The sequence below is a fragment of the Magallana gigas genome, chromosome 9 (genome assembly GCF_963853765.1).
Source record: "Magallana gigas chromosome 9, xbMagGiga1.1, whole genome shotgun sequence".
NCBI classification, from domain to species: domain Eukaryota; kingdom Metazoa; phylum Mollusca; class Bivalvia; order Ostreida; family Ostreidae; genus Magallana; species Magallana gigas.
In genome coordinates this window covers 20,370,584-20,394,237 of record NC_088861.1, presented here as the reverse complement: position 1 = coordinate 20,394,237, position 23,654 = coordinate 20,370,584, and the positions used below count along the sequence as shown (strand labels likewise).

Here is a 23,654-nt window from a genome sequence, read left to right as displayed (position 1 = left end):
TAGCTTTGATTGACAGACTTGACCAAATGTATCAGCTGGACACCGAGATCGGGTGTGTTGATAGAAATTAACTTATGGACATCACCTCCTTTTACCACCGCAAATGTTATTTCGTGGCTTTTTAAAAAAACTTTTTTGACTATTTGAATATTGAAAATGAATCAGTTCTGTATTTAAAACACTGCATAAACGCATCACGAAGAGAAATGTCTCAATTAAGATAAATATATAAAACCGTGTAAGTTTTTGGGAAATAAGTACGCAGGAATTTCAGTTTTATGTACACTAGACTTTGACCCGTGCGTGCACGGGTTGACATATTACATATGATATCGGACATTCACGAAATAGATACATCGACACACCGTATTGTTGACAAATGTACATAACCAAACTTTAAGCAGCTGTTGAGCCTACAATAATGCTATTAATTTCACTACACTCTGCTTAGTCAGTATAATCTAACTGTGTCTCGGGTCAGGCCTTCACCACAGTTAAAAATGCCTCTCATATACCCGTAACGTAGCGAAACAAGTTATTGAAGAATTCAACACTTTTTCAAATTTAAACACCATGTTGACATTCGAAACTCTCGGGATTTTTCATATTAAATGCACTGAGTTAGAGTTACTATGTGTCTCTTGTGTTTTCTTTGATGAACAGAATATATAGCAAATCTTCAATGAAAATTTACACGTATTTGTATTATCGTTTATAAGTTTATCCATGCAAATGTAATATTGAGGAAACATAAACTAAAGAGCCTCCCGTGATTTAGCGTGATTGTAATGCGCAAGATTGTAAAATCCAAAACAATCCAGATGATTTCTGGATTTTTTAAAGGATTTTTTGTTGATTATTAATTAGCGAAGCTTGATTGAGGAAAAATAAAAACAAATAAGTAATCTTCAAGTACCAATGATGTTTAAAATATAGAAAACAAAAGACAGTTCTCTTCCGATTTTTAAGTATTTAAGCCCAAAAATTCGAGTCTATTATTTTAAAATAGTAATATAGATGTATACTTATGATTAGAAAGATAGGGACCCAGCAGAAAAAGAGAAGAAACAGTACAGGATTCTTCTGTCTTTATCTTTTGTACAACAAAAACTGTCACAAATTTCCTCGAAAAAATATCGACCATGCAAGCTCATTGACTTTAACAGTTTGTTCTTTCTATTAACTGGATTATGATACCACACAACTATCATTAAGAGACTAGTACAAAGCTGTTACATGAAATAGATTAAATGGTAAAGCTTCGAAAGTTAAGAAAATCCAGTCATTAAAAGGTAGCCCATTACCTCAAGAATAATGGAAGACATTGACGGAACGGAATGCCATTACAACAAACAATATGCTATTATAAGCTAGTCTAAGATATAAAACTTGAGAGAAAAACCAAAATAAGCAAATAAATGATTTTTAAAAAATATTCTACATATTGGTGACAATCCAATGAATATAGCACTTAATCATACTTTTTCTCCGATAAATTATAAGTCAAATCAAGAAAAACATATTTTTTGAAATAATTCAATGTATTTTTTTTTTTAGGTCATCTGAAACACTCAGGCGACCTATTGCAATTGCTTTTCGTCCGTCGCCGTGCGTCGTACGGTGTGCGTCTTAACAATTTTACATTTTTGACTTCTTAAAAACAACATAGCCAATTGCTACCATTTTGGTGTGAGGCATTTCTATGGTAGGAGGAATCAAAATGTGAAATTCATGGCTCTACCACCCCAGGGTGCCATAGGCGGGGCCAAATATACAAAAAAACCAAATTTTGAAAAATCTTCTTCCCAATCTGATTAAAGTCTGATCCTTGATGCTCCCGTATTCATGGTTTTAGCGACATATCATAAATTGGGAGCAAAGAGAATTTCATTTTAATCAGATTGCTTTACTTCCACACATGTGAGGGAAAAACTAAAGATATTGTAATAAGGTTCATTGAGCTCTCTACCAATATTTTGAATGCATGACCCGTAGGTTTAGGCCCTAGGGTGTGGCTAATATGACCATATCTTAAAAGTGTATTAAATTTTAAAAAAATCTTCTCTACTCCCATTTATATTTGAGAGAAGAAATGCATTGTAATGATGTCCACGAACCTCATCTAACAAATTGTGAAATTCATGTTTCCTGGGTCAAGGGCTCAGGCCCTAAGCTTACGGCGGGGGCAAAGTGGCCACATGCATGGAGTGAAATTGTATTGGCTTAATATTTACTGCTGTACTATACATAATATGTAACAGTTGTGATAGATTAAATCATGCATTGTTATTATGTTCATAATAATGCTCTGATGTTAAATTGTGAGATTCGTGGTCCCCAGGCCATGTGGCAGAAAATGAAACGGTGGGGGGGGGGGGGGTTGCATGTGAAAATTAAGCCTTAGGATCACGCCATATTACAAGGAATGATAATTCGGATTTATCGAAAATGTTTAAGAAATTTTCAAAAAACTTCTCAAGCACCATTTGGCCTAGAAAGAATAATCTTACCGTGCCCAGGCTAAGCTAAGGTCACAGTGAGAATTCGTCCCATATGTATCAGCAGCGAAGCGGATCTGCATCCAGTCGATTTTAAAGTTGTTAAAAATAACCTGCAGGGCAAAACATATTTTATACATCACAAACCTCTTTGAACATGCATATGTAGTTAAGTCTACAAAATATCCATCTAATGAGTCGAAACTATGCATTTTGTTAATATACTCGTTTGAATTTGCCTGCCATTTTGTCGGAAATCGCATTCGAAATATCTCCAATTTTATCATTTACATGACAACCGTAAACAGCGAATTTTTAAACGTGATGTTAAAAGAGGCAGTGATTTCGTTGCAAAAACAGTTTAAAATGGGATTATAAAAGAGCAACACTGTAGGTATTTAAGACCAATCATTTGAAAATTTAGGTGATATACAACGCGATATTTTTTGGAATTTGCTACGAAGCAAATATAGGGGAAGAATTCTATAATAATGTCATTTTAGGATTAAATTAGGATTTGGTTTTTGTCAATCTGTTGCTTGAAATGATTCTTCCGAAATTTTATGCATCTTTAAAACTTACAGTAAAAAACTTCAAAAAGCTTAAGTAAACCAAAACATTTAAAAAGTCTTTTTGTGATATTGTTTACACGTCACAAAACAATATATTAATAAAATAAACTACATACACATATACAAGTTGATTCATAATGACAACAAAAGAAATTTTAGGGAACATATCTAAAGAAAAGACTTAGTGAAAAAATCACAGTGCTGCATTTACATATTAACAGTAACACAAAATAAAACATGCGATTCCATGAACTTGGTAAATTAAGTGAGTAAAATTCCCCGATGTATTTGTTTATCTATCATGGCATGTACCTACAATTTTGTTGACACAAAATTGAAGAATGAATTCACTTTGATGTCTTCATTTTTTTACTATTTATTTCTCTTTATTGGTAAATCAAATTCTTTTTTTTACCACAAGTTTAAAATGTACAAAATTGTTTCTTTATGAATTTATCCAATTATTAAATACGATAAAATACGAGTATAGATTATGTTTACAGTTTATTTCATCTTAAAAATAATTTTTGTTTCATTTTATTTCAATGTTTGAAAAATTTTAATGTATTACAGCGAAATAAAATGTTTTTGCAAAAGTCCGGAACAAAACAAATTTTTGTTGTTGTAATACAACCGGAGGATAGCCCCCGAGTTTTTCCGAATGTCTCTAAATCGTTAATCTTGCGTTCACCGTGTGTTTACCGTTCCCTGAAATATTTTGCGAAATGGAACAAATGCGATTCTTTTTCAGTCTTAGTCTAAAGAAATCACGTTTTCAAAGAATTTTCAATAGAGTGTTTAGTGTCCAGTTTCTTGATTCTATCTATTTAGTTTTGTTTCTATTCGTTTTGAGAAATTGTACTTACTAATGGTAAGTGAATAATTCCGGTATCTACATGGAATAAATTCATTGCTATTTTGATTTCAGTATAACGATTTTATAATTTTTCTTTCGAAGGAAACAATTCGAATTCGAAAATGTGATTATCTTCATACAAAGTGCATCACTTGTATATTGTCTGAAATGGAAAAGAGTGGCAACAAGGAAGATAGTTTGGGGACAAACCTAGAAAATAGACAGATCACCTGTAATATAGAAGGATGTAAAAATAAAGCACCGTTTCAATGCTTTGAGGCTATGATCGGCATTTTAAAGGAGACCAAACATATGGTATGGTAACATTGACATTGTTCTTTATTATTCAAGCAACATGCATAAAATGATTGCTTAAATCATAGGTATGAAATCAAATCCTCTCTCTCTCTCTCTCTCTCTCTCTCTCTCTCTCTCTCTCTCTCTCTCTGTTGACTATCTAACCGGTCAACCGATTACTCACTCGGAACAATGGTAATTGGTTACAAATTCAGTAATCGATTAGTCGTGTAAAACATAAATAATGTTTATTTTAAAACCATTTCAAAATAAAAATTTTTTTTGTCTTTTGAGACAATTAAGGTACCTCAAGAAGCTACCTTCTATCCTAAAAGAATATATACAAACAATAAAGACACTGATACTTGATACAAAAAGACAATATGGTGCTTTTGTCTATAAGATTAATAAAATTCAAAATATCAAAGACTCCAAAATAGTTTTTCAAATATCCGACAGCCTATTTTTCGATACACTATTAATAGAATTAATGGGGAAATCTATCTCTTTTAGCACATACAAGAAAAAAAAAAGAAAATAAAAAGAAGAAGAAAAAAAACTTTAAGATGAGAATAAAAACTTAGAAAAAAAATTAAGATGAGTCGAGCAAACAAATACTGGCTGATAAGTAGATAGAATTTGAAAACTTGAGAGCACATAAACGTAAAGGAAACTATATCAGATCAAGGGTGCAGTGGATTGAAGAAGGAGAAACACCAACGAAATATCTTTGTAATCTAGAATCGCGCAACTTTATCAATAAACAATTATCAAAGTGTTACAACGGTTTTCCTGTGTACTCACTTTGCTGAGGTACCGGGGAATAAAGGATCTGTTCGGGGACTTCGAAATAAAACCAAATATTAAAATAAGGCCAAAATATAAAGTTTATTAATTTAGATTGCAAATGTCAAAAGGTATAAACTCACAATAAAAACAGTTCTTAAAATTGACAAAGAAAAATAGCATAAAATGAAAAAATATTTACCTTCGATATAAAACCAAATATTCAAATAAGGCCAAAATATAAAGTTTATTAATTAAGATTGCAAATGTCAAAAGGTGACAATTTGCGTTTGGCTTTTGGTTTTATTTCGACGATAATTACAAAGTCACGCCCATAAAGTTAATCCCGAAATATAAAATATAATTGGATATTTAATTACTTATGGGCGTGGATAAAAATGAAACGAACAGGTAACAATCATTATAATTAGCGTAAATAACCACTGATATGGATAGGTAGAAAAAATTCTCAAAAAATGTTTATCACCACATAAGATGGTAATTGAATTGGGAAGAAACGAACGTTTGATTTACTTGGAATAATTTTTTCTGTTAACTTAGATGAAATGATAGATCTAAATTATACCAACAAGATGGAAAAAAAATGTTAATAAAACAATGGGAAAATAGACAGCTTACCCGTCTTGGAAAACTATCAATCATTAAAACCCTTTTTATTCCAAATATGAATCATTTGATATAAACTTTACCAACTCCCCAAAGCCACTTTATAAAAAAAATTAAAATTAAACTGTATGAATTTCTGTAGGATGGTAAAATGAACAAATTTTAAAAAAAAGCTGCAGTTATACAAGATTATAAAGATGGTGGTCTAAAGATGATAGAATATTCAGATTTTATAATTGCTCTCAAGTCTAGTTGGACCAGACAACTAATATCATGCACGGATTCATAATGGAAGAAGTTATTTGAATCTGATTAAAATGTTACTTTACCAGAACTAATGAACTTTGGAATACACTTTGTCAAAATTCTAAAAGATAGAACAAGAAATAAATTGTGGAAGGATGTCATTCAAAGCTGGATACTGGTTTATATGGCAAATATTTTAAAACAATGAAAAAACATCAAATGACCATTTAAGGTATAACCCGAATATTACAATTGATAAAGAAACACTCTTTTTAAAAAATTATTTTGACAGTGGGATAATATACATTACATTACACTTTTTTCAATGCAAAATCACATTTTCTTCAATATTCAGGACTTATTTCAGCAATTAGAAGTTATCAAAAGAATGATGGCAGATTTATAAGAAAGGACTATAATTTAAGATACCCAAATTATACAGTAATAATTTTTAATGAACTCAAACAAGGGCTGTAATGTATAATGCACTCATCTAAAAAAAGAAAGAGTTGCCCACATCTGAAAAAAATGGGAAGGAAAGGGATATTACTTTAAAAGAAAAGAATGGAAACTTATTTATAATTTGCCGTTTAAATGTACTCAAGAAACTAGGTTACAATGGCTTCAAACCCAGTTACTTCACAGAATTTCTGCAACAAATAAATACAAATTAATTGCAATTTAACCAACTCTGCTTCATGTTCTTTTTTGTGGACAGTTAACAGAAACAATAGACCATATATTTTCTGAATGCTACCTCATAAAAGAACTTTGGAACAAAATTAAAAACTTGCTGAATGATTTACAGTTAAATGTGAATTTTGATAACAAATCTATTCTGTTTGCTAAATATTTGAACATTGATATACATCGCTTTGAAAATCTATTAATCTTGATAATAAAACAATATATATATATATATATATATATATATATATATATTTATATATATATATATATATATATATATATATATATATATATATATATATATATATATATATATATATATATAAAGCACTAAAAATGGCCAACGACACGAACAATAGAAATTGAAATAAAATATTGGACAATTTCTATTGTTCCTGTCGTTGGCCATTTTTAGTGCTTTATATATTCAATTTACTGGCTTATTATCTATATATTAGATCCGACACTTTAAAGTTGCCTAGTATTGTTGATTCTATTCAGTGATATATATATATATATATATATATATATATATATATATATATATATATATATATATATATATATATATATATATATATATGCTTGTAAATTTAGTTTCTCTAAACAATTAAACATAGAAGCACTGAGACATATTATTATTATTAAAGACTATTTTGTAAAATATATTCTTCTAAAAAACTGCATATACCAAGAGTACAATAACTATTGGTCAATCATCATCAAAAGCTAGAATCATAGATGATTGCTTTCATCTACTTTTATATTTGTACTTTCCCCCTACCCCCTGCTTTTGAAAAAAAATTCTATTCTTTCCCTCCTCCCTATGGGTGACTTGAATCAAAATCAATTAAATTGTATTTTACTACGACCCGGAAAATGAATCATTTCAAACAGAGATTTATAACTTGTCATTGGCAGACTTTGTTAACAGAGCTCTGCTTTGTTAATAAATAAATTTTGTGAAGACGAACTGACTGTGATATATATATATATATATATATATATATATATATATATATATATATATATATATATATATATATATATATATATATAAAACAGAATGCGACAGTCCAAATTAAATAAATTGTTTACTGTTAGCGCTTTCCAAAGTTTCAAACAAAGTAGTAAAATTATCGTACTTACTACAGAGAATCGATATTTTCCAAAGTTTGAAACAAAGTAGTAAAGTTATCGTACTTACTACAGAGAATCGATATTTTCCCGGATATTTCTTGCTGTACCAAGGCTTTATTTATGTACATATATGTATATATATATATAAAATTTGTGGTTGCTTGTGTGCTAAATGTTCATTATTCATTTTCAAAAGCCCAACATCTTCTTCCGAAACTCCTGCATAATGGAAAAATGCTCAAGATGCAAAGGGGAACCCAAAAATGACGTATGTTAAGATCATAAAAATTCATTTAAGAAAATGTCTTTTAATTGATGAAAATTTTTATATTGCAATTTTAATAAGAATTTTATTAGGGATTCAAGACAATACTTGCATGTAGCCATGCACTTTGTGAAAATTGTTTGGAGGAAATAAGTCACAAAATGACCGAGAGGTTCTATCAATGTGAAGGAGACAATGGCAGATGTAAATATCATGTACCGGGGTCGATCATTACCAACGTTTTGGAAGATATGAAGCCTCAAGTAATCATTTTATTAATATACTTTACAGAATTAATGTTCTTTTGAGGACGTGAATTTTTAATATATTCCCCTCATACCTTTCTCTCTGTTTATTTATTGTAGATGCAAGAGTATGATGATTCAAATCAAAGTAAAAGATCGTTTTCTTCTACTGTGAGTGAGCATACAAAAAAAGACGATACACATGGTAAATATTAATGTATGTTTAAAGTTTAAAATAAAAAAATATAATGTGTAATTTGATTCATTATTCAATTAGCTCTTGTCAGTCTTCGTCAGTTTAGAATATTATGAAATTTATATTTCAACTCGTATTCATTTTCCTCTCTCATATATTATAATTATAATAATTTATAATTTTAATTAATTATAAATAGTCATGATTATTACAAGAAAGCTGCTCAACGAAATTTTTCAACAAATATATCGATATCATTACAACTTCCCACCCGTAAAAACACTAAACTCAACAACAAAACATTGCAAAGTCATAGTCATAAAATGTTTATGAGTTTAGGTTGACTATATTAGATAAATAGTTTTTATTTTAAAGAGTCTAAAGTAGTTGAGTTCTGTAGATTATTAAGAAATTAAGTTGTAAAATTGTAATTGACTAATTAAATGCCAGTGATTCATTTTTGTGTGAATTTTTGTATAACAGTGTGATAAATGTGACACCTCAGCTTTTGTGGACTTTTTAAGCAATTTCCACTACATACAATTTTTATAGCTGTTGCAGGAAAACAAACTCCTTTTCACGATACTTTAGTGAAAAAAACGAAAGAAGTCTCGTTAGCAGCGGTAAGATTTAGACCTATTGGTTAATTTTGTCTCTGATCAAATATCCGCGATCGATTTATCTTCAAAATTAAAGCAAACCTGAGCTAAGGACTCAACGGAGCTTTTCTGATCAAATTCCGTCCACCGTCTGTCTGTCTGTTTTCTTAAAAACTTTCGACTTTCTCGACTTCTTTTCAATAACCACGGGGCCAATTTCAACAAAACGTGGCTAAAGAATTTATGGTGGGAAGGGGATCCATGAATGTTTGTTAAAACAAAGGACGACACCCTCTTGAATGGAAGTATGCTCATGTAGTGCACATTCAAGTCCGGGGGTTCCGAATTTTTACATTGGAATATAGAGAGAATTTTTTTTTGTATTAAATTCATTTCTAAAAACCTATAGGCCAGAAAAGCTGTAACTTGTGTGAAAACACCCTTAGTTTTTGAGGATACTATTTTGTTCATATTATGAACTCATGGAAAATAGTGGGGCCACAATGGGGGGCGGGGTGTCAAATTTTATATGAAAAAATAGAGAGAAATCTTGAAGAATGTTCTTCTAAAAAACCAAAAGGCCAGAAAATATGTAACTTGTGTGGAAGCACCCTTAGATAGATCCAAAGCCCAAGTAGGGTGGGGTCACAATGGGGTGGGGGGTGGGGTGGGATGGGGTGAATATTTACATACCAGGAATATATAGAGAAAAATCTTTCAAAGTTTCCTATTTTCAAAAACCAATACTGGAGAAAAGCTGCAACTTGTGTGGAAGCACCTTTAGGTACTGCAGTTTCACGGCCGCTCATATCCTGATCTCATGGGGAAGGATGGGGCTAGAATTGGGTGGGGTTGGGGTTCAGTTTTTACAAAATATATTGGTTTATTTATTTACAAAAAATCAAATGGTATAATCTGTGATCTTACTTATATGCAAACATCTTCGTTATTCTCTAGACTGTGGCTCCTGGACAATTTTTGGGCCTCACAATGGGTTCAAGCTTTGATGCACATGTAGGTTTATATATTTATATGAAAAGCTGTTTAAGATCTTCTTTAGAACTGCAACGCTCAATTTTTGATATGACTATGAAAACACTGAAACATGGGCCAATTTCAACGAAAGTTGACACAAAGATAAATGGAATTCAAGATTGTTACAATTAAGGGCCATGCCCTCATTTTTAAATGTAGATAAATAAGAAGTAATAAAAAATGTGTTGGTATCTTTAAAAAGAAGCTTCTCCTCAAACACCAATAGGCGATAATTATTATATACCAGGGATATATATCGAAGAAAACCACTTGGACAGAAAATGTGTAAATTCTTAGATAGGACAGATTCAAGTCTGTTTAAATCGTGATTCCCGGGGGTAGGGTTGGGCCACAATGGGGGGAGGGGTCGAATATTTGAAACAGGAAGATATACAGAGAAATATTCTTCTCAAAAACCAATCGGCAAGAAAAGCTGTAGCTAGTGTTCATTCAACTTTGTTAAAATCATGATTCCTGGAGATAGGTTGAAGCCACAATGGGACGAGAAGTCAAATGAAAAAATAGTTATACTCAAAACTAAAATGTTTTTAAAGCGCTAAGCATAGCTCAGCGCTTTATTGTCGTTAGACTTCTACTTCCGGTGCAAGGAATAACCGCCCCCTATGAACAGAAGTTTACATCATTTAAACTGGTTAGGGAACCAGTTTCAGGAGCTGCACGGGCTAGTACGGGCTACTGTGAATTTGATGTACAGGGCTTACATACATCATTGCAGGGGCTGCCACGCAGTGATGAGGAAATATATCGCGTATACAGAAACTAAAATGTTATATACATACATGTATATCTTTTACAAACAGAAGCTGGGTTAGCGCTTTTCAGTACTATGAGTACTTTGATTATATACACGATATCACTTATATGTATATGTAAGCATCTTGACGTTTGTTGATTCTCAATTGTTTAGACTGTAGTTCCTGGACACTGCATGGTCCACATAAGCTTTAATGGGTTCAAAATTTGATGTATGTTTGAATATTCATACAAAAAGTTGTTTAAGGTCTTCATGAGAACTGCAATGCTCAATACGTGTTATGACTATGAAATCATCCATTTACAAAAGGACCCAATGTTTAATATACGTATGAGAATATCTAAAGAAAATTTTGAAAGTCTTTTTTATATATGACCTATTATGATATACTGTCCAAATATTTTGTACACTAGTATTACTCCATAAAACTGATTTTATTACGGCTATTGTTGCTCATCTGAGCGATATGGCCCATGAGCATCTTGTTTTAAAATTTTTTGAGTTGTATTTTGTAATAGTAAAAACATGTCTTATTCTTGAATTAGAATAAATTGTTTATTTGTAAATTATTAAATGTGCACATAAAACATGTTTTGAATATCATTTAGGTTTCCGGAATGGAAAAACAAACAAGAAAATGCGAAATCTGTGACAATGGATTGGTAATTTACATTCATATTTAGAGTATAAATGTTGAAAGTACATGTACATTAAATGACCAATCGAGAAATAAGTTTGATGTTAATTAGTATTCGTTCTTGATTCTAAATTCATTTGAAATGTATACAAACTTTCTTTTCTTCCGAAGGTGATCGCTCTTCTTCAAGGATGCAATCATTGTTTTTGTGAATGTTGTTTAAAAGCACTCATAGAGAGTTCAAAAGACGCAGAGGACAGCGAGATGAAAATTGATTGTCCCAGTCGTAAATGCCCGTCATATGTAGCAGTTAAAATGGTGGAAGAATTTCTTAGCGATAGAGAAAACTCACAAAAGCCGGTATAAATTATTTCTCATTGATTAAGATCTGAAATTTTTTCATTATGAATACTGTAAACCAACTTTTATTCGCGACGACATTAGTTTGCGATTTATTGGAGATAAAAGTGAGTCGCACTGATTAATTTTAGAGAGTAAGCCTTATACAGGTGCGTGTTGTTGGTTCAACAATACAAGAGCTCGTTGGCAGCAAGGAATATTCGCGTCCACCAGACTCTTGCAAACCCCGCGAAATGTTCTTGCTCGTGAATAAGAGTTGTTTTACAGCAGTATATTATAGAATATTAATTAGAACGTGTATAGTGTATATGTCATTTTAAATTAAACAACAGTTTGCGATTAATGCGAATCAAACATTATGTCATTTATTAAGGATATATACGGCTATGTTTATGAGGCACAGTTATTACATTAGCAGATACAGTCAGATATATTTACTAATTAAGACGTTTCTATTTAAGGCTAGGTAGACATTGACAGATTAATTTTGATGTCATATTTTAAAAGAGGAGAAGATAACAATGTGAGACACGGGGGAAAATTGATGATTATAGTCCAAATGTGCAAAAAGAATAAATTCAACTCACATGTCCAAAGAACTGTGAACGTTAACGCCCGTTTCCCACCTACATTTTACATCCAAATATTTCGGAATTTCTGTCAGATATTAAAAAACAAATTTATAAACTAAAAAGTATGATTAAATCCTGATATCAATCAGGATTTAATCATACTTTTTAGTATATATCAAAATAATATATATCAAAATAAAATTTGTAGTCAAATTATTAATTTTTTTAAACAAATATTTTTTTTTATTTTGTTTACGGGGGGACAAAAAAAATTCATTGAAATCGGTCTCTACGTTGATGCTATCGTTCGCAGTCCTTTCTGTAATTGATTGCAAGGAATTTGTTTTCACTGTAAATTGTATACCTTTTTCTGATAAAAAATAAATTCGTTTCAGCATTCAGGTACACCAAAGAACGGTATGTTTTTATTGTTTTTTGAAACATTATTGTCAGTTTCAAATTGCTTTCCTTTCAAGAAATCAATTTTTTCTATAACTTTAAAACAGTATTTGACATTTGTACATCTTTGAATTTAATGACACAAAAATGTACCTCATTTATCCCTTTTTAGCTCACCTGAGCCAAAGGCTCAAATGAGCTTTTCTGATCACAATTTGTCCGTTGTCTGTCGTTGTCGCCGTTGTCGTCGTTGTCGGCGTCGTCGTCGTCATTGTTGTAAACTTTTCACATTTTCATCTTCTTCTCAAGAACTACTGGGCAGATTTCAACCAGATTTGGCACAAAGCACCACTAGGTAAAGGGGATTCAAGTTTGTTCAAATGAAGGGTCATGCCCTCTTTAAAGGGGAGATAATTGAGAATTATTGCAAATTTGTTGGTACTTTTCAAAAATCTTCTTCTAAAAAACTATTCGGCCTGAAAAGCTTAAACTTGTGTGGAGGCATCCTCAGATAGTGTAGATTCAAGTTTGTTCAAATCATGGTCCCCGGGGGTAGGGTGGGGCCCCAATTGGGGGATCAAGTTTTACATAGGAATATATAGAGAAAATCTGTAAAAATCTCCTTTTCAAAATATATTAGGCCAGAAAAGCTCAAATTGAAATGGAAGCATTATCAGATAGTGTAAATTCAGGTTTGTTCAAATCATGGTCCCCGGGGGTAGGGTGGGGCCACAATTTGGGGATCAAGTTTTACAAAGGAACATATAGAGAAAATCTTAAAAAATCTTCTTCTCAAAAACTATTAGGCCAGAAAAGCTCAAATTAAAATGGAAGCATCCTCAGATAGTGTAGATTCAAGGTTGTTCAAATCATTGTTCCCGGGGGTAGGGTGGGGCCACAATTGGGGGATCAAGTTTTACAGAGGAATATATAGAGAAAATCTTAAAAAATCTTCTTCTCACAAACTATCAGGCCAGAAAAGCTCAAATTAAAATGGGAGCGTCTTCAGATAGTGTAGATTCAAGGTTGTTCAAATCATGGTCCCCGGGGATAGGTCGGGGCCACAATTGGGGGATCAAGTTTTACATAGGAATATATAGAGAAAATCTTTAAAAATCTCCTTCTCAAAATCTATTAGGCCAGAAAAGCTCAAATTGAAATGAAAGCATTATCAGATAGTGTAAATTCGAGTTTGTTCAAATCATGGTCCCCGGGGGTAGGGTGGGGCCACAAAGGGGGGATCAAGTTTTACATAGGAATATATAGAGAAAATCTTAAAAAATCTTCTTCTCACAAACTATTAGGCCAAAAAGCTCAAATTAAAATGGAAGCGTCCTCAGATAGTGTAAATTCAAGTTTGTTCAAATCATAGTCCCTGTGTGTAGGGTGGGGCCACAAAGGGGGGATCAAGTTTTACATAGGAATATATAGAGAAAATCTTCTTCTCAAAAACTATTAGGCCAGGAAACCTCAAATTTGAGTGGAAGCATCCTCAGATAGTGTAGATTCAAGTTTGTTCAAATCATAGTCCCTGTGGGTAGGGTGGGGCCACAATGGGGGGGATCAAGTTTTACATAGGAATATATAGAGAAAATCTTAAAAAATCTTCCACTGGATGAAATATCTGGTTTCAGCGCTGCGGAAACCCTTTGGAAACTCTGCGGAAACTTAAGGTTACTTTAAGTTTCCGACAGGTTTCAGCACGGAAACTTCAAGTTTCATTAAGTTTCCGCAGTGCTGAAACTTAGGCTGTCCATGAATCCAAATGGTTTCCGCAACGGAAACTTACTGAAACTTGAAGTTTCTGCATAGTTTCAATCTCCATATACGTTTGGGATACATATTGTTTACAAATGGTTTCCGCGACGGAAACTTACTGAAACTTGAAGTTTCTGCATAGTTTCAACCTCCATATACAATTGGGAAACATATTGTTTACAAAGGGTTTCCGCAACTGAAACTTACTGAAACTTTTTATATTTTTGCTTTCACAAAAGCTGAGCAAGGTTTCTACTTTATGTAAAAACAAAACAATTTCAAACAGTTCCAAATTTATTTTGTTCAAAAATCTGAAATTGTGTCCAATAATAAATAAAATACAGCCAAGATACAATAATGGAGAAACATCCATATGGCAATTCCCTTATTAGGGACTTTTATTTAAAAAATGATAAAATTGCACAAGAAAAAAACCTCCCATAGAAATCTTTACTTTTGTATGTTTTTTCATCTCGATTAAATGCCTATCAAATCTCCCTTTAAAAATGCAACATAGATCTTACTTTTTTAAAAATATGAATGCAATTTACAAAATAACTGCACGTACATGAATAAACAAAGAAAACTTCACTGTTACATGAACATGATACACTTGTCTCAATTTGTTTTGAACTACAATGAATATGTACACCATAAAATATTTTTGAAAAGTCTAAAGTATCCATCTTTAAAAAAAAAAATACACTACAAGATAGTAGTTGACTATAGAGGTATGACCCAGATTTGATTTGAATATGTCAATAAATTCCAAAATGAGGTCAAAGTGACCCACTTACAAGTTGGGATAAACCTTTTCTTTGTTAGTAATATAATCTAATGTTTTACAATAGAACAGGATTTGATATCATTTTTTTGATAATCCATTAAGTCCAAAGTGAACTTTTCATTTCCACCCATGATGTACCAACTGATCAGATTTTAATATCATAAGCCTGTCAGTATTTAATAGATGACCCAGAGGGAGATATGAAAAGCTTGTTGGCCAATAAAAAGCTAGCAATGGAGCAGTCTGTCAAATCATGTGCAAAAATATGATGTACACATTTAATTAATTATGCTGATTGCAACACACTTCATTCCTGATGAATATTCTTCTTTACACACGGTTTACCTTCCTACATTTCACTACTTTACCTACATTAATATTTTTAAATCCAAGACATGAAGTAAAATATACATTGTTTATATATGACAAGTATTACTACATGTAGCATAAATGTATAAAATACAAAGTATCACACAGATCATTCACCTTACAATTCTCATCAATACCAGCATTTTACTTATGATATAAAAGCTAATTCCAATTATATATTAGTTACACAATACAGATTAAAATAAAACCCACATGGAAACAACTTTCCATCCAAGTAATTTTGTTATATAAAAATTGTAATACATCGGGTATATGTTGTCTTTATATATTTTCATATACGACATAATTGAATATTGTTTGGTGTATTTTATCATTTCTATGACCCATGCATTCATCTCCTAATGCAGTGTTTTTACATTTAAGATTGGTTTCTTAATTTTTCATATATTGCTGCAAATAAAAACTAAGTTATCAATAAATGTTTAAACAAAGAAAATGAAAAAAAAAAGTAGTTAACACTTATCAACTTGGAGGTGTGAGGATATATGTTACATGGAGTCTAATATTTTATTCAATATTTGCAAATATAACAAATTATTTAAGAAAATGAAAGTTAATATCTGCAAGGTCTAATCAATCATTTAATAAGTCAAAACCATGTGATTTTCTAAGATTCTAGCTTACAGACAGACATTGTAATATACTGGTATTTGATCATATAAAAAAAGTACTTTTATAGTTTAATAAGTAATTTTGTTAAATAAAAATTGTAATACATCGGTAATATGTTGTCTTTATATATTTTCATATACGACATAATTGAATATTGTTTGGTGTATTTTATCATTTCTATGACCCATGCATTCATCTCCTAATGCAGTGTTTTTACATTTAAGATTGGTTTCTTAATTTTTCATATATTGCTGCAAATAAAAACTAAGTTATCAATAAATGTTTAAACAAAGAAAATGAAAAAAAAAAGTAGTTAACACTTATCAACTTGGAGGTGTGAGGATATATGTTACATGGAGTCTAATATTTTATTCAATATTTGCAAATATAACAAATTATTTAAGAAAATGAAAGTTAATATCTGCAAAGTCTAATCAATCATTTAATAAGTCAAAACCATGTGATTTTCTAAGATTCTAGCTTACAGACAGACATTGTAATATACTGGTATTTGATCATATAAAAAAAGTACTTTTATAGTTTATAGGTTTTTTGAAATGAGAATACTTTACAGTTAAAAAGTCTTGTTCTGCAGAGGTTTAGTCGGGTCGTAGAGATGTGTCCATTCGAATCAATAAGGAGTGTCCTTGGCTGTTGTTGATGTAACCCGAGTCGTAGTTTATAGAAATAGGCCTTTTTGGGGGACTTTCGAGCATTGTCAAGACCGGCGAAGCACTCATATGATCACATCATGCATGCGCGGATCCAGAAAATTTTTCCAGGGGGGGTCCGAAGGATAATTGTGTTTGCCAGGGGGGGTCCGAGGCATATTTTCGCGATAATTTTACTATGTAAATTTAATAAATTTTCATTTTCCAGGGGGGGTCGGGACCCCCCCGACCCCCCCTCTAGATCCGCGCATGTCATGGTTTCAGCAGACTTAGTAGTTCTGGACAGTGGTAGCATTAAAATTCTTTTTCTTGCGATGAACTTGTTCGTTTCACTGGGCTGTACTTTATGTGTTCTATTTATCTTAAACATGAATAATAAAGTTTCATTTAGATTTTTAAACAATAAACATAAGTCATTCAGCCTAACATGTAATAAAAGCATTCTGAATAAAATTCTGAATACAGAAGCTACTATGCAGTTGCCAGTTGCTGTTTAAACTATGTCATATAATGACTACAGTAGTATCTGGTCTAAAATGTTTCATTTTATGTTTGAAGCTATGTTATTTTCATTTTGATTCAATTATTGTTTGTTGAACAATGGAAAAACTTATCAACAATAAGTGTGTTTTACCCCCCCCCCCCCCCCCATCATCAACCTCCTTTTCAAGAACTTAGACCTGGATTTCCCAAAAATTACTACAGTAAATTATAAACATCCAACACATGTATAAGTTAATGGTGAAAATAATCAATTTCAAAGCAATACCTTGCGTTCACATCGTCCAGCTGGTCAAAACATTCACCCGAATCACCGTACAGAGGATGCAACTAATCACCGGAAACATTGACTTTGTATGCTGTCAATGCTGAAAAAGAAAAACGTGAAAAATTTCATTTTCCGGATTTTATTAATAAATTTGTTTCGTTACATTTAGAGTTTGTAAATTGTATAATGTGCGAAAGATTCATTGTTCGTCTTGTTTACCAACCAAGCATTCATATATTAGGGACGTTTATATAATTATATATGTGTATACCCTGGATAATCTTGATTATCATGCATATAAAGTTGGTTAATGGTTAACTTGGTCAAAACGTATGTTTAAAAGAGATACGGTAATAAAAATTAAAACTCCGAACCAAGTTTGAAAAAATGACGCCATCTTGATTTGATGGCGCGAGATCTCGTTTACAAATGAGAGATAAATTAGAGCCTTGAAAATGTTATTGGGAGTATCTATATTGTGAATTAAGTTACCTTGACATGAGTTCTTCGTTCCTGCATTATCTCCTTGTTATAGAGGCTATTATATATAATGCTTCTCAATTCTCCATTTTACAACAGCACCTTCTTGTCCATTTTAACCTTCGCTCGGAATCATAAAGTGCGCCAATACTGACCAATCAGAACCCGCTAAATCTTGGAAAAGTGCATCTTGGGATAGTTTAAAATGAATGATGTTTAATCAAAATTATCATTTTTTACCGAATAGTATACTTTTTACATGTATATTTATTTTAAATAGTCTGAGTCAGTATTTCCTGGTTAAATACGACAAAGTATTGGCGTGTGTTTGTTACAATTGTATTTGTAACACGTGATTAACCAAAAAAAAAAAAAAAAAAAAAATGGCCGACCGTTTGTTTACAAATGTCTAATGAAATTAAACAAGTTTTAATGAGACGTATGTATCAGATTTTGTCTTTAACTATATTTTATTTACATCTACTGATGATTTTGCCAAACTAAATATGATAGAGCCATATATAGTTTACTGACAAGTTAGTTTTGACTTGTCCAATTTTCACCGCGATTCTAAGCACGGTCATATTCTTATTCAAAATATAGAGGTGTGAAAATATTATGTTCATCACAGAGCAGGTTCTGCATGAACACACAGAAATCACAAATATAATTAGATGCCGATCAATTAACGGGGTCCGGTTAACAGCGTTCACCCGTACGATGAATTTACAACTACGATGAATTGATGGCAATTATTTTACAGTTACACATGTGCACTGATTGGTCATGCGATGAACAGTACGTTAAGAATACTTATGAAATTAAAATACAAACGCGTTAAACAAGCCGGGAAGTAAGATGTACACGTCGGACTGATATATAAACAAAATATGATTTTAATTATTTGGTATACTTTCTACATCAAATGTATACGAATGTATAATCAAATTTTAAAAATGGGATTAAAATCACGTGCACCACATGGCTAGTGCTGGATTTGAAACTGATTTTGTAATATAACGTATAACTTCAGTAAAATTATAAATAATGCTTATTATATCTTATAACACAAACATGTGCATGTTTCATAAACATGTATCAATATCTGAGTTTACAGTACAGAAAGTAAATACAAAGTATAGAAATGCACGAATAACATAGGCGTCGAACCGGAGGGGGGGGGGGTTAAGGGGGCTTAGTGCAAAGTTAGACTTAACCAATAGGCATAAAGAGCCCCCCCCCCCCACTTTTTCTCGCCGGAAATGTAATTGTTCCTAAATTTACCTTGCAAGATTGAGAAGTTGGAGTAATAGGCATACTAGCCCCCCCCCCTCCCCCCCCCCCCCCGACACGGATTAGGAATTTCATGATTTTAGGGGAAAAAAATTGGGTAGGGAAATTTATTTTCGGAAGTATATAGTATAGGTATACCCCCCCCCCCCCCCCACGGATTAGGATTTTGGGAATTAGGGTTTTTCCTCAATATTTCTGAGGATTAGTCTAGCCCCCCCCCCCCCACTTTCAATTTGCTTCCGACGCCAGTGAATCATGATACAGTCATACATGCAGTAAAGTCTGAAATGCATGTAAATAATTAAACAATTATCATATTAGACTCAAACTCCAAGTGGGTTTTACTGTTATTATCAACTGTAGAATTTTTTTAAAACAAATTCCTGTGTACATGTGTTGGCGTGGTATTAAAAAAGAAATGAATTAGCTCTAAACTTCAGGTTGTACGAATATTTGGTACGATTTGTAAAAATTTACAACGACTTTACCTTAATTTGTTTGCTTAATTAGTTACTGTACCTCAAGGTTCATTCAAATGATAACTAAATGATTTAAGAAGGAGTCTTACAAAATAGGTATATTAATTTATTTTACTAAATAATTATAATTTACTTATCAGTTTTACTAACTCAGGTACACACAAATTGAAAAAAAAATCCCGCCGGGCTCCAGTTATAAACTCACGCTTCGTACTGTGTATATGTTATGTAACAGTCTTTTGTTCACTCCTGACAGAAAAAACCCTGCAATCCACACAGAATATACAGGAAAATCACAGAGGAGGTCACCTGGACCAAGAATGTATACACATGTATACACGTGCCCGAGTACCTAAGATTAATGATTTCATCATATGCATTAAACAAGATGAGACATCAGTTTTTCTTTTCAAATTCAATTAATTACTTAGTAAGGTTCTTAATCGCCTTATTTGCCATATTTGAAGATAGTTACATGTATACATATAGTTTCAGTCACGCTGAAACCTTACTATACATTTTAGTATGTACGGATTCATTATCATTAGGCTAGAATTAAACTTAAACCTGTTGAAAATAAATGATATCACTTTTAAACTCAAATCAATTTTAGTAATAGTTTCAGCAATGCGTAAACCATTTGGAATCTTAACTTAAAGTTTCAGCATACTGAAACCTAGCGGAAATGTTCTGAAACTGATTGATATTTCCATAATAATTTACACAACTATTCACACGATTCAAATTTAGTTTCCGCATTGCGGAAACCATCAGGAATCTTAGACTAAAGTTTCTGCTGACTGAAACCTAACGGATACTTGCTGAATCGATATAATGGTTTCCGCATTGCGGAAACTATACATGAAACTTCAACTTCAAGTTTCAGCAAGGTTTCCATATAGTTTCAGTTTTGCTGAAACTTGATTTTTCATCCAGTGTTCTTCTCAAAAACTATCAGGCCAGAAAAGCTCAAATTAAAATGGAAGCATCTTCAGGTAGTGTAGATTCAAGTTTGTTCAAATCATAGTCCCTGGGGGTAGGTCGGGGTCACAATGGGGGGATCAAGTTTTACATAGGAATATATAGAAATAATCTTCTTCTCAAAAACTATTAGGCCAGGAAACCTCAAATTTGAGTGGAAGCATCCTCAGATAGCGTAGATTCAAGTTTGTTCAAATCATAGTCTTACATGTTTTAAATAGGAATATATAGAGAAAATCTTTAAAAATCTTCTTCTCAAAAACTATTAGGCCAGAAATGCTCAAATTTAAGTGGAAGTATCCTCAGATAGCGTAGATTCAAGTTTGTTCAAATCATAGTCCCCGGGGATAGGGTGTGGCCACAATTGGGGGATACATTTTTATACAGAAATATATAGAGAAAATCTTTAAAAATCTTCTTTTTAAAGACTATTTGGCCAGAAAAGCTTAAACTTGTGTAGAGTCATCCTCGGGTAGTGTAAATTCAAGTTTTCAAAATCACAGTCCCTAGTTGTAGGGCGGGGCCGTGATGGCGGTTTGAATTTTTACATAGGAATATATAGAGAAAATCTTTAAAAATATTCTGGGAAAGTTTTTGGTCCAAAACTCAGAACTTAGTGTGAAAGCACATGTTATGCAGATTTAAGTTTGATGAAACCATGATTCCCTAGAGAAAAGTGGGGCCACGAAATGGGGGAGGGGGATATAAGGAATAGAGAAAAATCTTCTTACAGGTACAACAACAAAAGGGGCTTGGTATTTACCAAAAAAAAAGAGGTGGATAAAAATTGGCAGATTTTTAATTTTTTTTAGCAAGATCTACTGTATCTTATTTGTCAAGGTATTTTGATACTGTAATGCTAATTTGATCAGAATTAAGGCAATTGTTGCTCAGGTGAGCGATGTGGCCCCTGGGCCTCTTGTTAAGAATTATTTTAGCAGAGGAAATAAAACATATACATTGTAAGTAGACTCTAACACCCATTTCATTGAGTTGATAAGATGAACAAAATTTTATCGCTTAATTTTATTTTTTCAGTTAATCAACTTTCGTTAACTTTGGAAAAACCTGAAGCTGCTGCACAAAACGAACAGACATTAACAAAGCCAGATGCTGCATCAACTAAAAGAAAATGTGAAACCGAAGAAAAAACAGATAAGACAAAGATGGTATTATAAGTATATTTATGTTCTCCAGTGTAATTAATTCACAAGTTCATTGAATTGAGATGTACTGTGATAAGTATTTCACTTGCCGATAAATATCACTTCTTAGAGCGTTAATATACATGCACACATATTTAAGGATAAAGAAAGTGTTCGCCAAGTTATAATCCTTTTGTGCAATTAAAAGTAAAATCATTACATGGAATTGATCAAAATACATCAAAGCACAGTGTTTTTTTTCTTCTAGCAGAGAATTCACAAGACTTTTGGATTAAGGAACGTTGGACTGTCATGTTATAGAAATACAATTCTTCAGGTAAGCAAATCTTTAAATTCAAGATAAATTTTGAAAGGAAGACACGTTTTTTATGCCGGTGTTATATAGTGGCTTTTCTCCCTAGCCATCCTTCCCCCCGGAAAAATGGCTATATAGCAGTCCCCCCCCCCCCCCGGAAAAATAAAAATGACTATATAGCAGTTTTCCCTCACGTAAAGCTGACTATATAGTGGGTTGTCCCCCTTTTTATAGCCAGATTACCCCTACGGAAAACTTACTACATAGTGGATTTTCCCTTTTTTTACATTCCGGTCATGTTTATGGCGGACCATTCGGGGCAATAATTTGCAATAACTGAAATGATATTAATTTTCATAATAAAGGATAAATATGACGTTTATTGATACATAGAATAAAATACATTTTTTTCACCCCTGATATGAACAAAGGCACGCACCTTCATAACATTCCTGAGTCATCATCATTTAATTTCACCTTTTTGGAACACCTTTTACACGGATTTCGGAATACCTCGAATCTTTTTCATCTAATTGATGTTCATTTACAGTTTTGACTTCGAGGTTTTGAACACGTGAGAACACATTTGTGTGCATCGTCGGAACCAACGGGTTTTTAGCTCACCTGAGCTGAAAGCTCAAGTGAGCTATTCTGATCACATTTTGTCTGTCGTCCGTCAGTCTGTCTGTCTGTCTGTCCGTCTGTCCGTCTGTAAACTTTTCACATTTTCAACATCTTCTCAAAAACCACTGGGCCAATTTCAACCAAACTTGGCAGAAAGCATCCTAAGCCTTAGGGGATTCAAATTTGTGAAAATTAGGGACCACGCCCTTTTGCAAAGGGAGATAATTAGGAATTTATGAAAATTTTCGAGAAATTTTCAAAAATCTTCTTCTCATGAACCATAAGACCAGGAACGCTGAAACTTGTGTCGAAGCATCCTCAGGAAGTGTAGATACTCAATTGTGAAAATCATGACCCCCGGGGGTAGGGTTGGGCCACAGTGGGGGGTCGAAGTTTTACAAAGGAATATATAGAGTATATCTTTAAAAATCTTCTTCTCAGAAACTAACCGGCCAGGAAAGCTGACACTTGTGTGGAAGCATCCTCAGGTAGTGTAGATTCAAAATTGTGAAAATCATGATCCCCGGGGGTAGGGTGGGGCCATAATGGGGGGT

At 32.5% G+C, this 23,654-nt stretch overlaps 1 protein-coding gene across 1 annotated transcript in view; it reads left to right on the top strand.

The window, feature by feature from the left end:
- LOC105343809 (uncharacterized) overlaps positions 1-23,654 on the top strand; it is a 79,081-nt gene that overhangs the window by 24,963 nt on the left and 30,464 nt on the right. Inside the window, exons 9-19 of the mRNA XM_066070673.1 lie at positions 4,029-4,241; positions 7,909-7,980; positions 8,070-8,240; positions 8,343-8,427; positions 8,971-9,041; positions 9,975-10,031; positions 11,436-11,489; positions 11,636-11,824; positions 12,792-12,813; positions 22,054-22,184; positions 22,429-22,497. Coding sequence (XP_065926745.1) covers positions 4,029-4,241; positions 7,909-7,980; positions 8,070-8,240; positions 8,343-8,427; positions 8,971-9,041; positions 9,975-10,031; positions 11,436-11,489; positions 11,636-11,824; positions 12,792-12,813; positions 22,054-22,184; positions 22,429-22,497 — 1,134 coding nt within the window. The remainder of the gene's footprint in view (positions 1-4,028; positions 4,242-7,908; positions 7,981-8,069; positions 8,241-8,342; positions 8,428-8,970; positions 9,042-9,974; positions 10,032-11,435; positions 11,490-11,635; positions 11,825-12,791; positions 12,814-22,053; positions 22,185-22,428; positions 22,498-23,654) is intronic.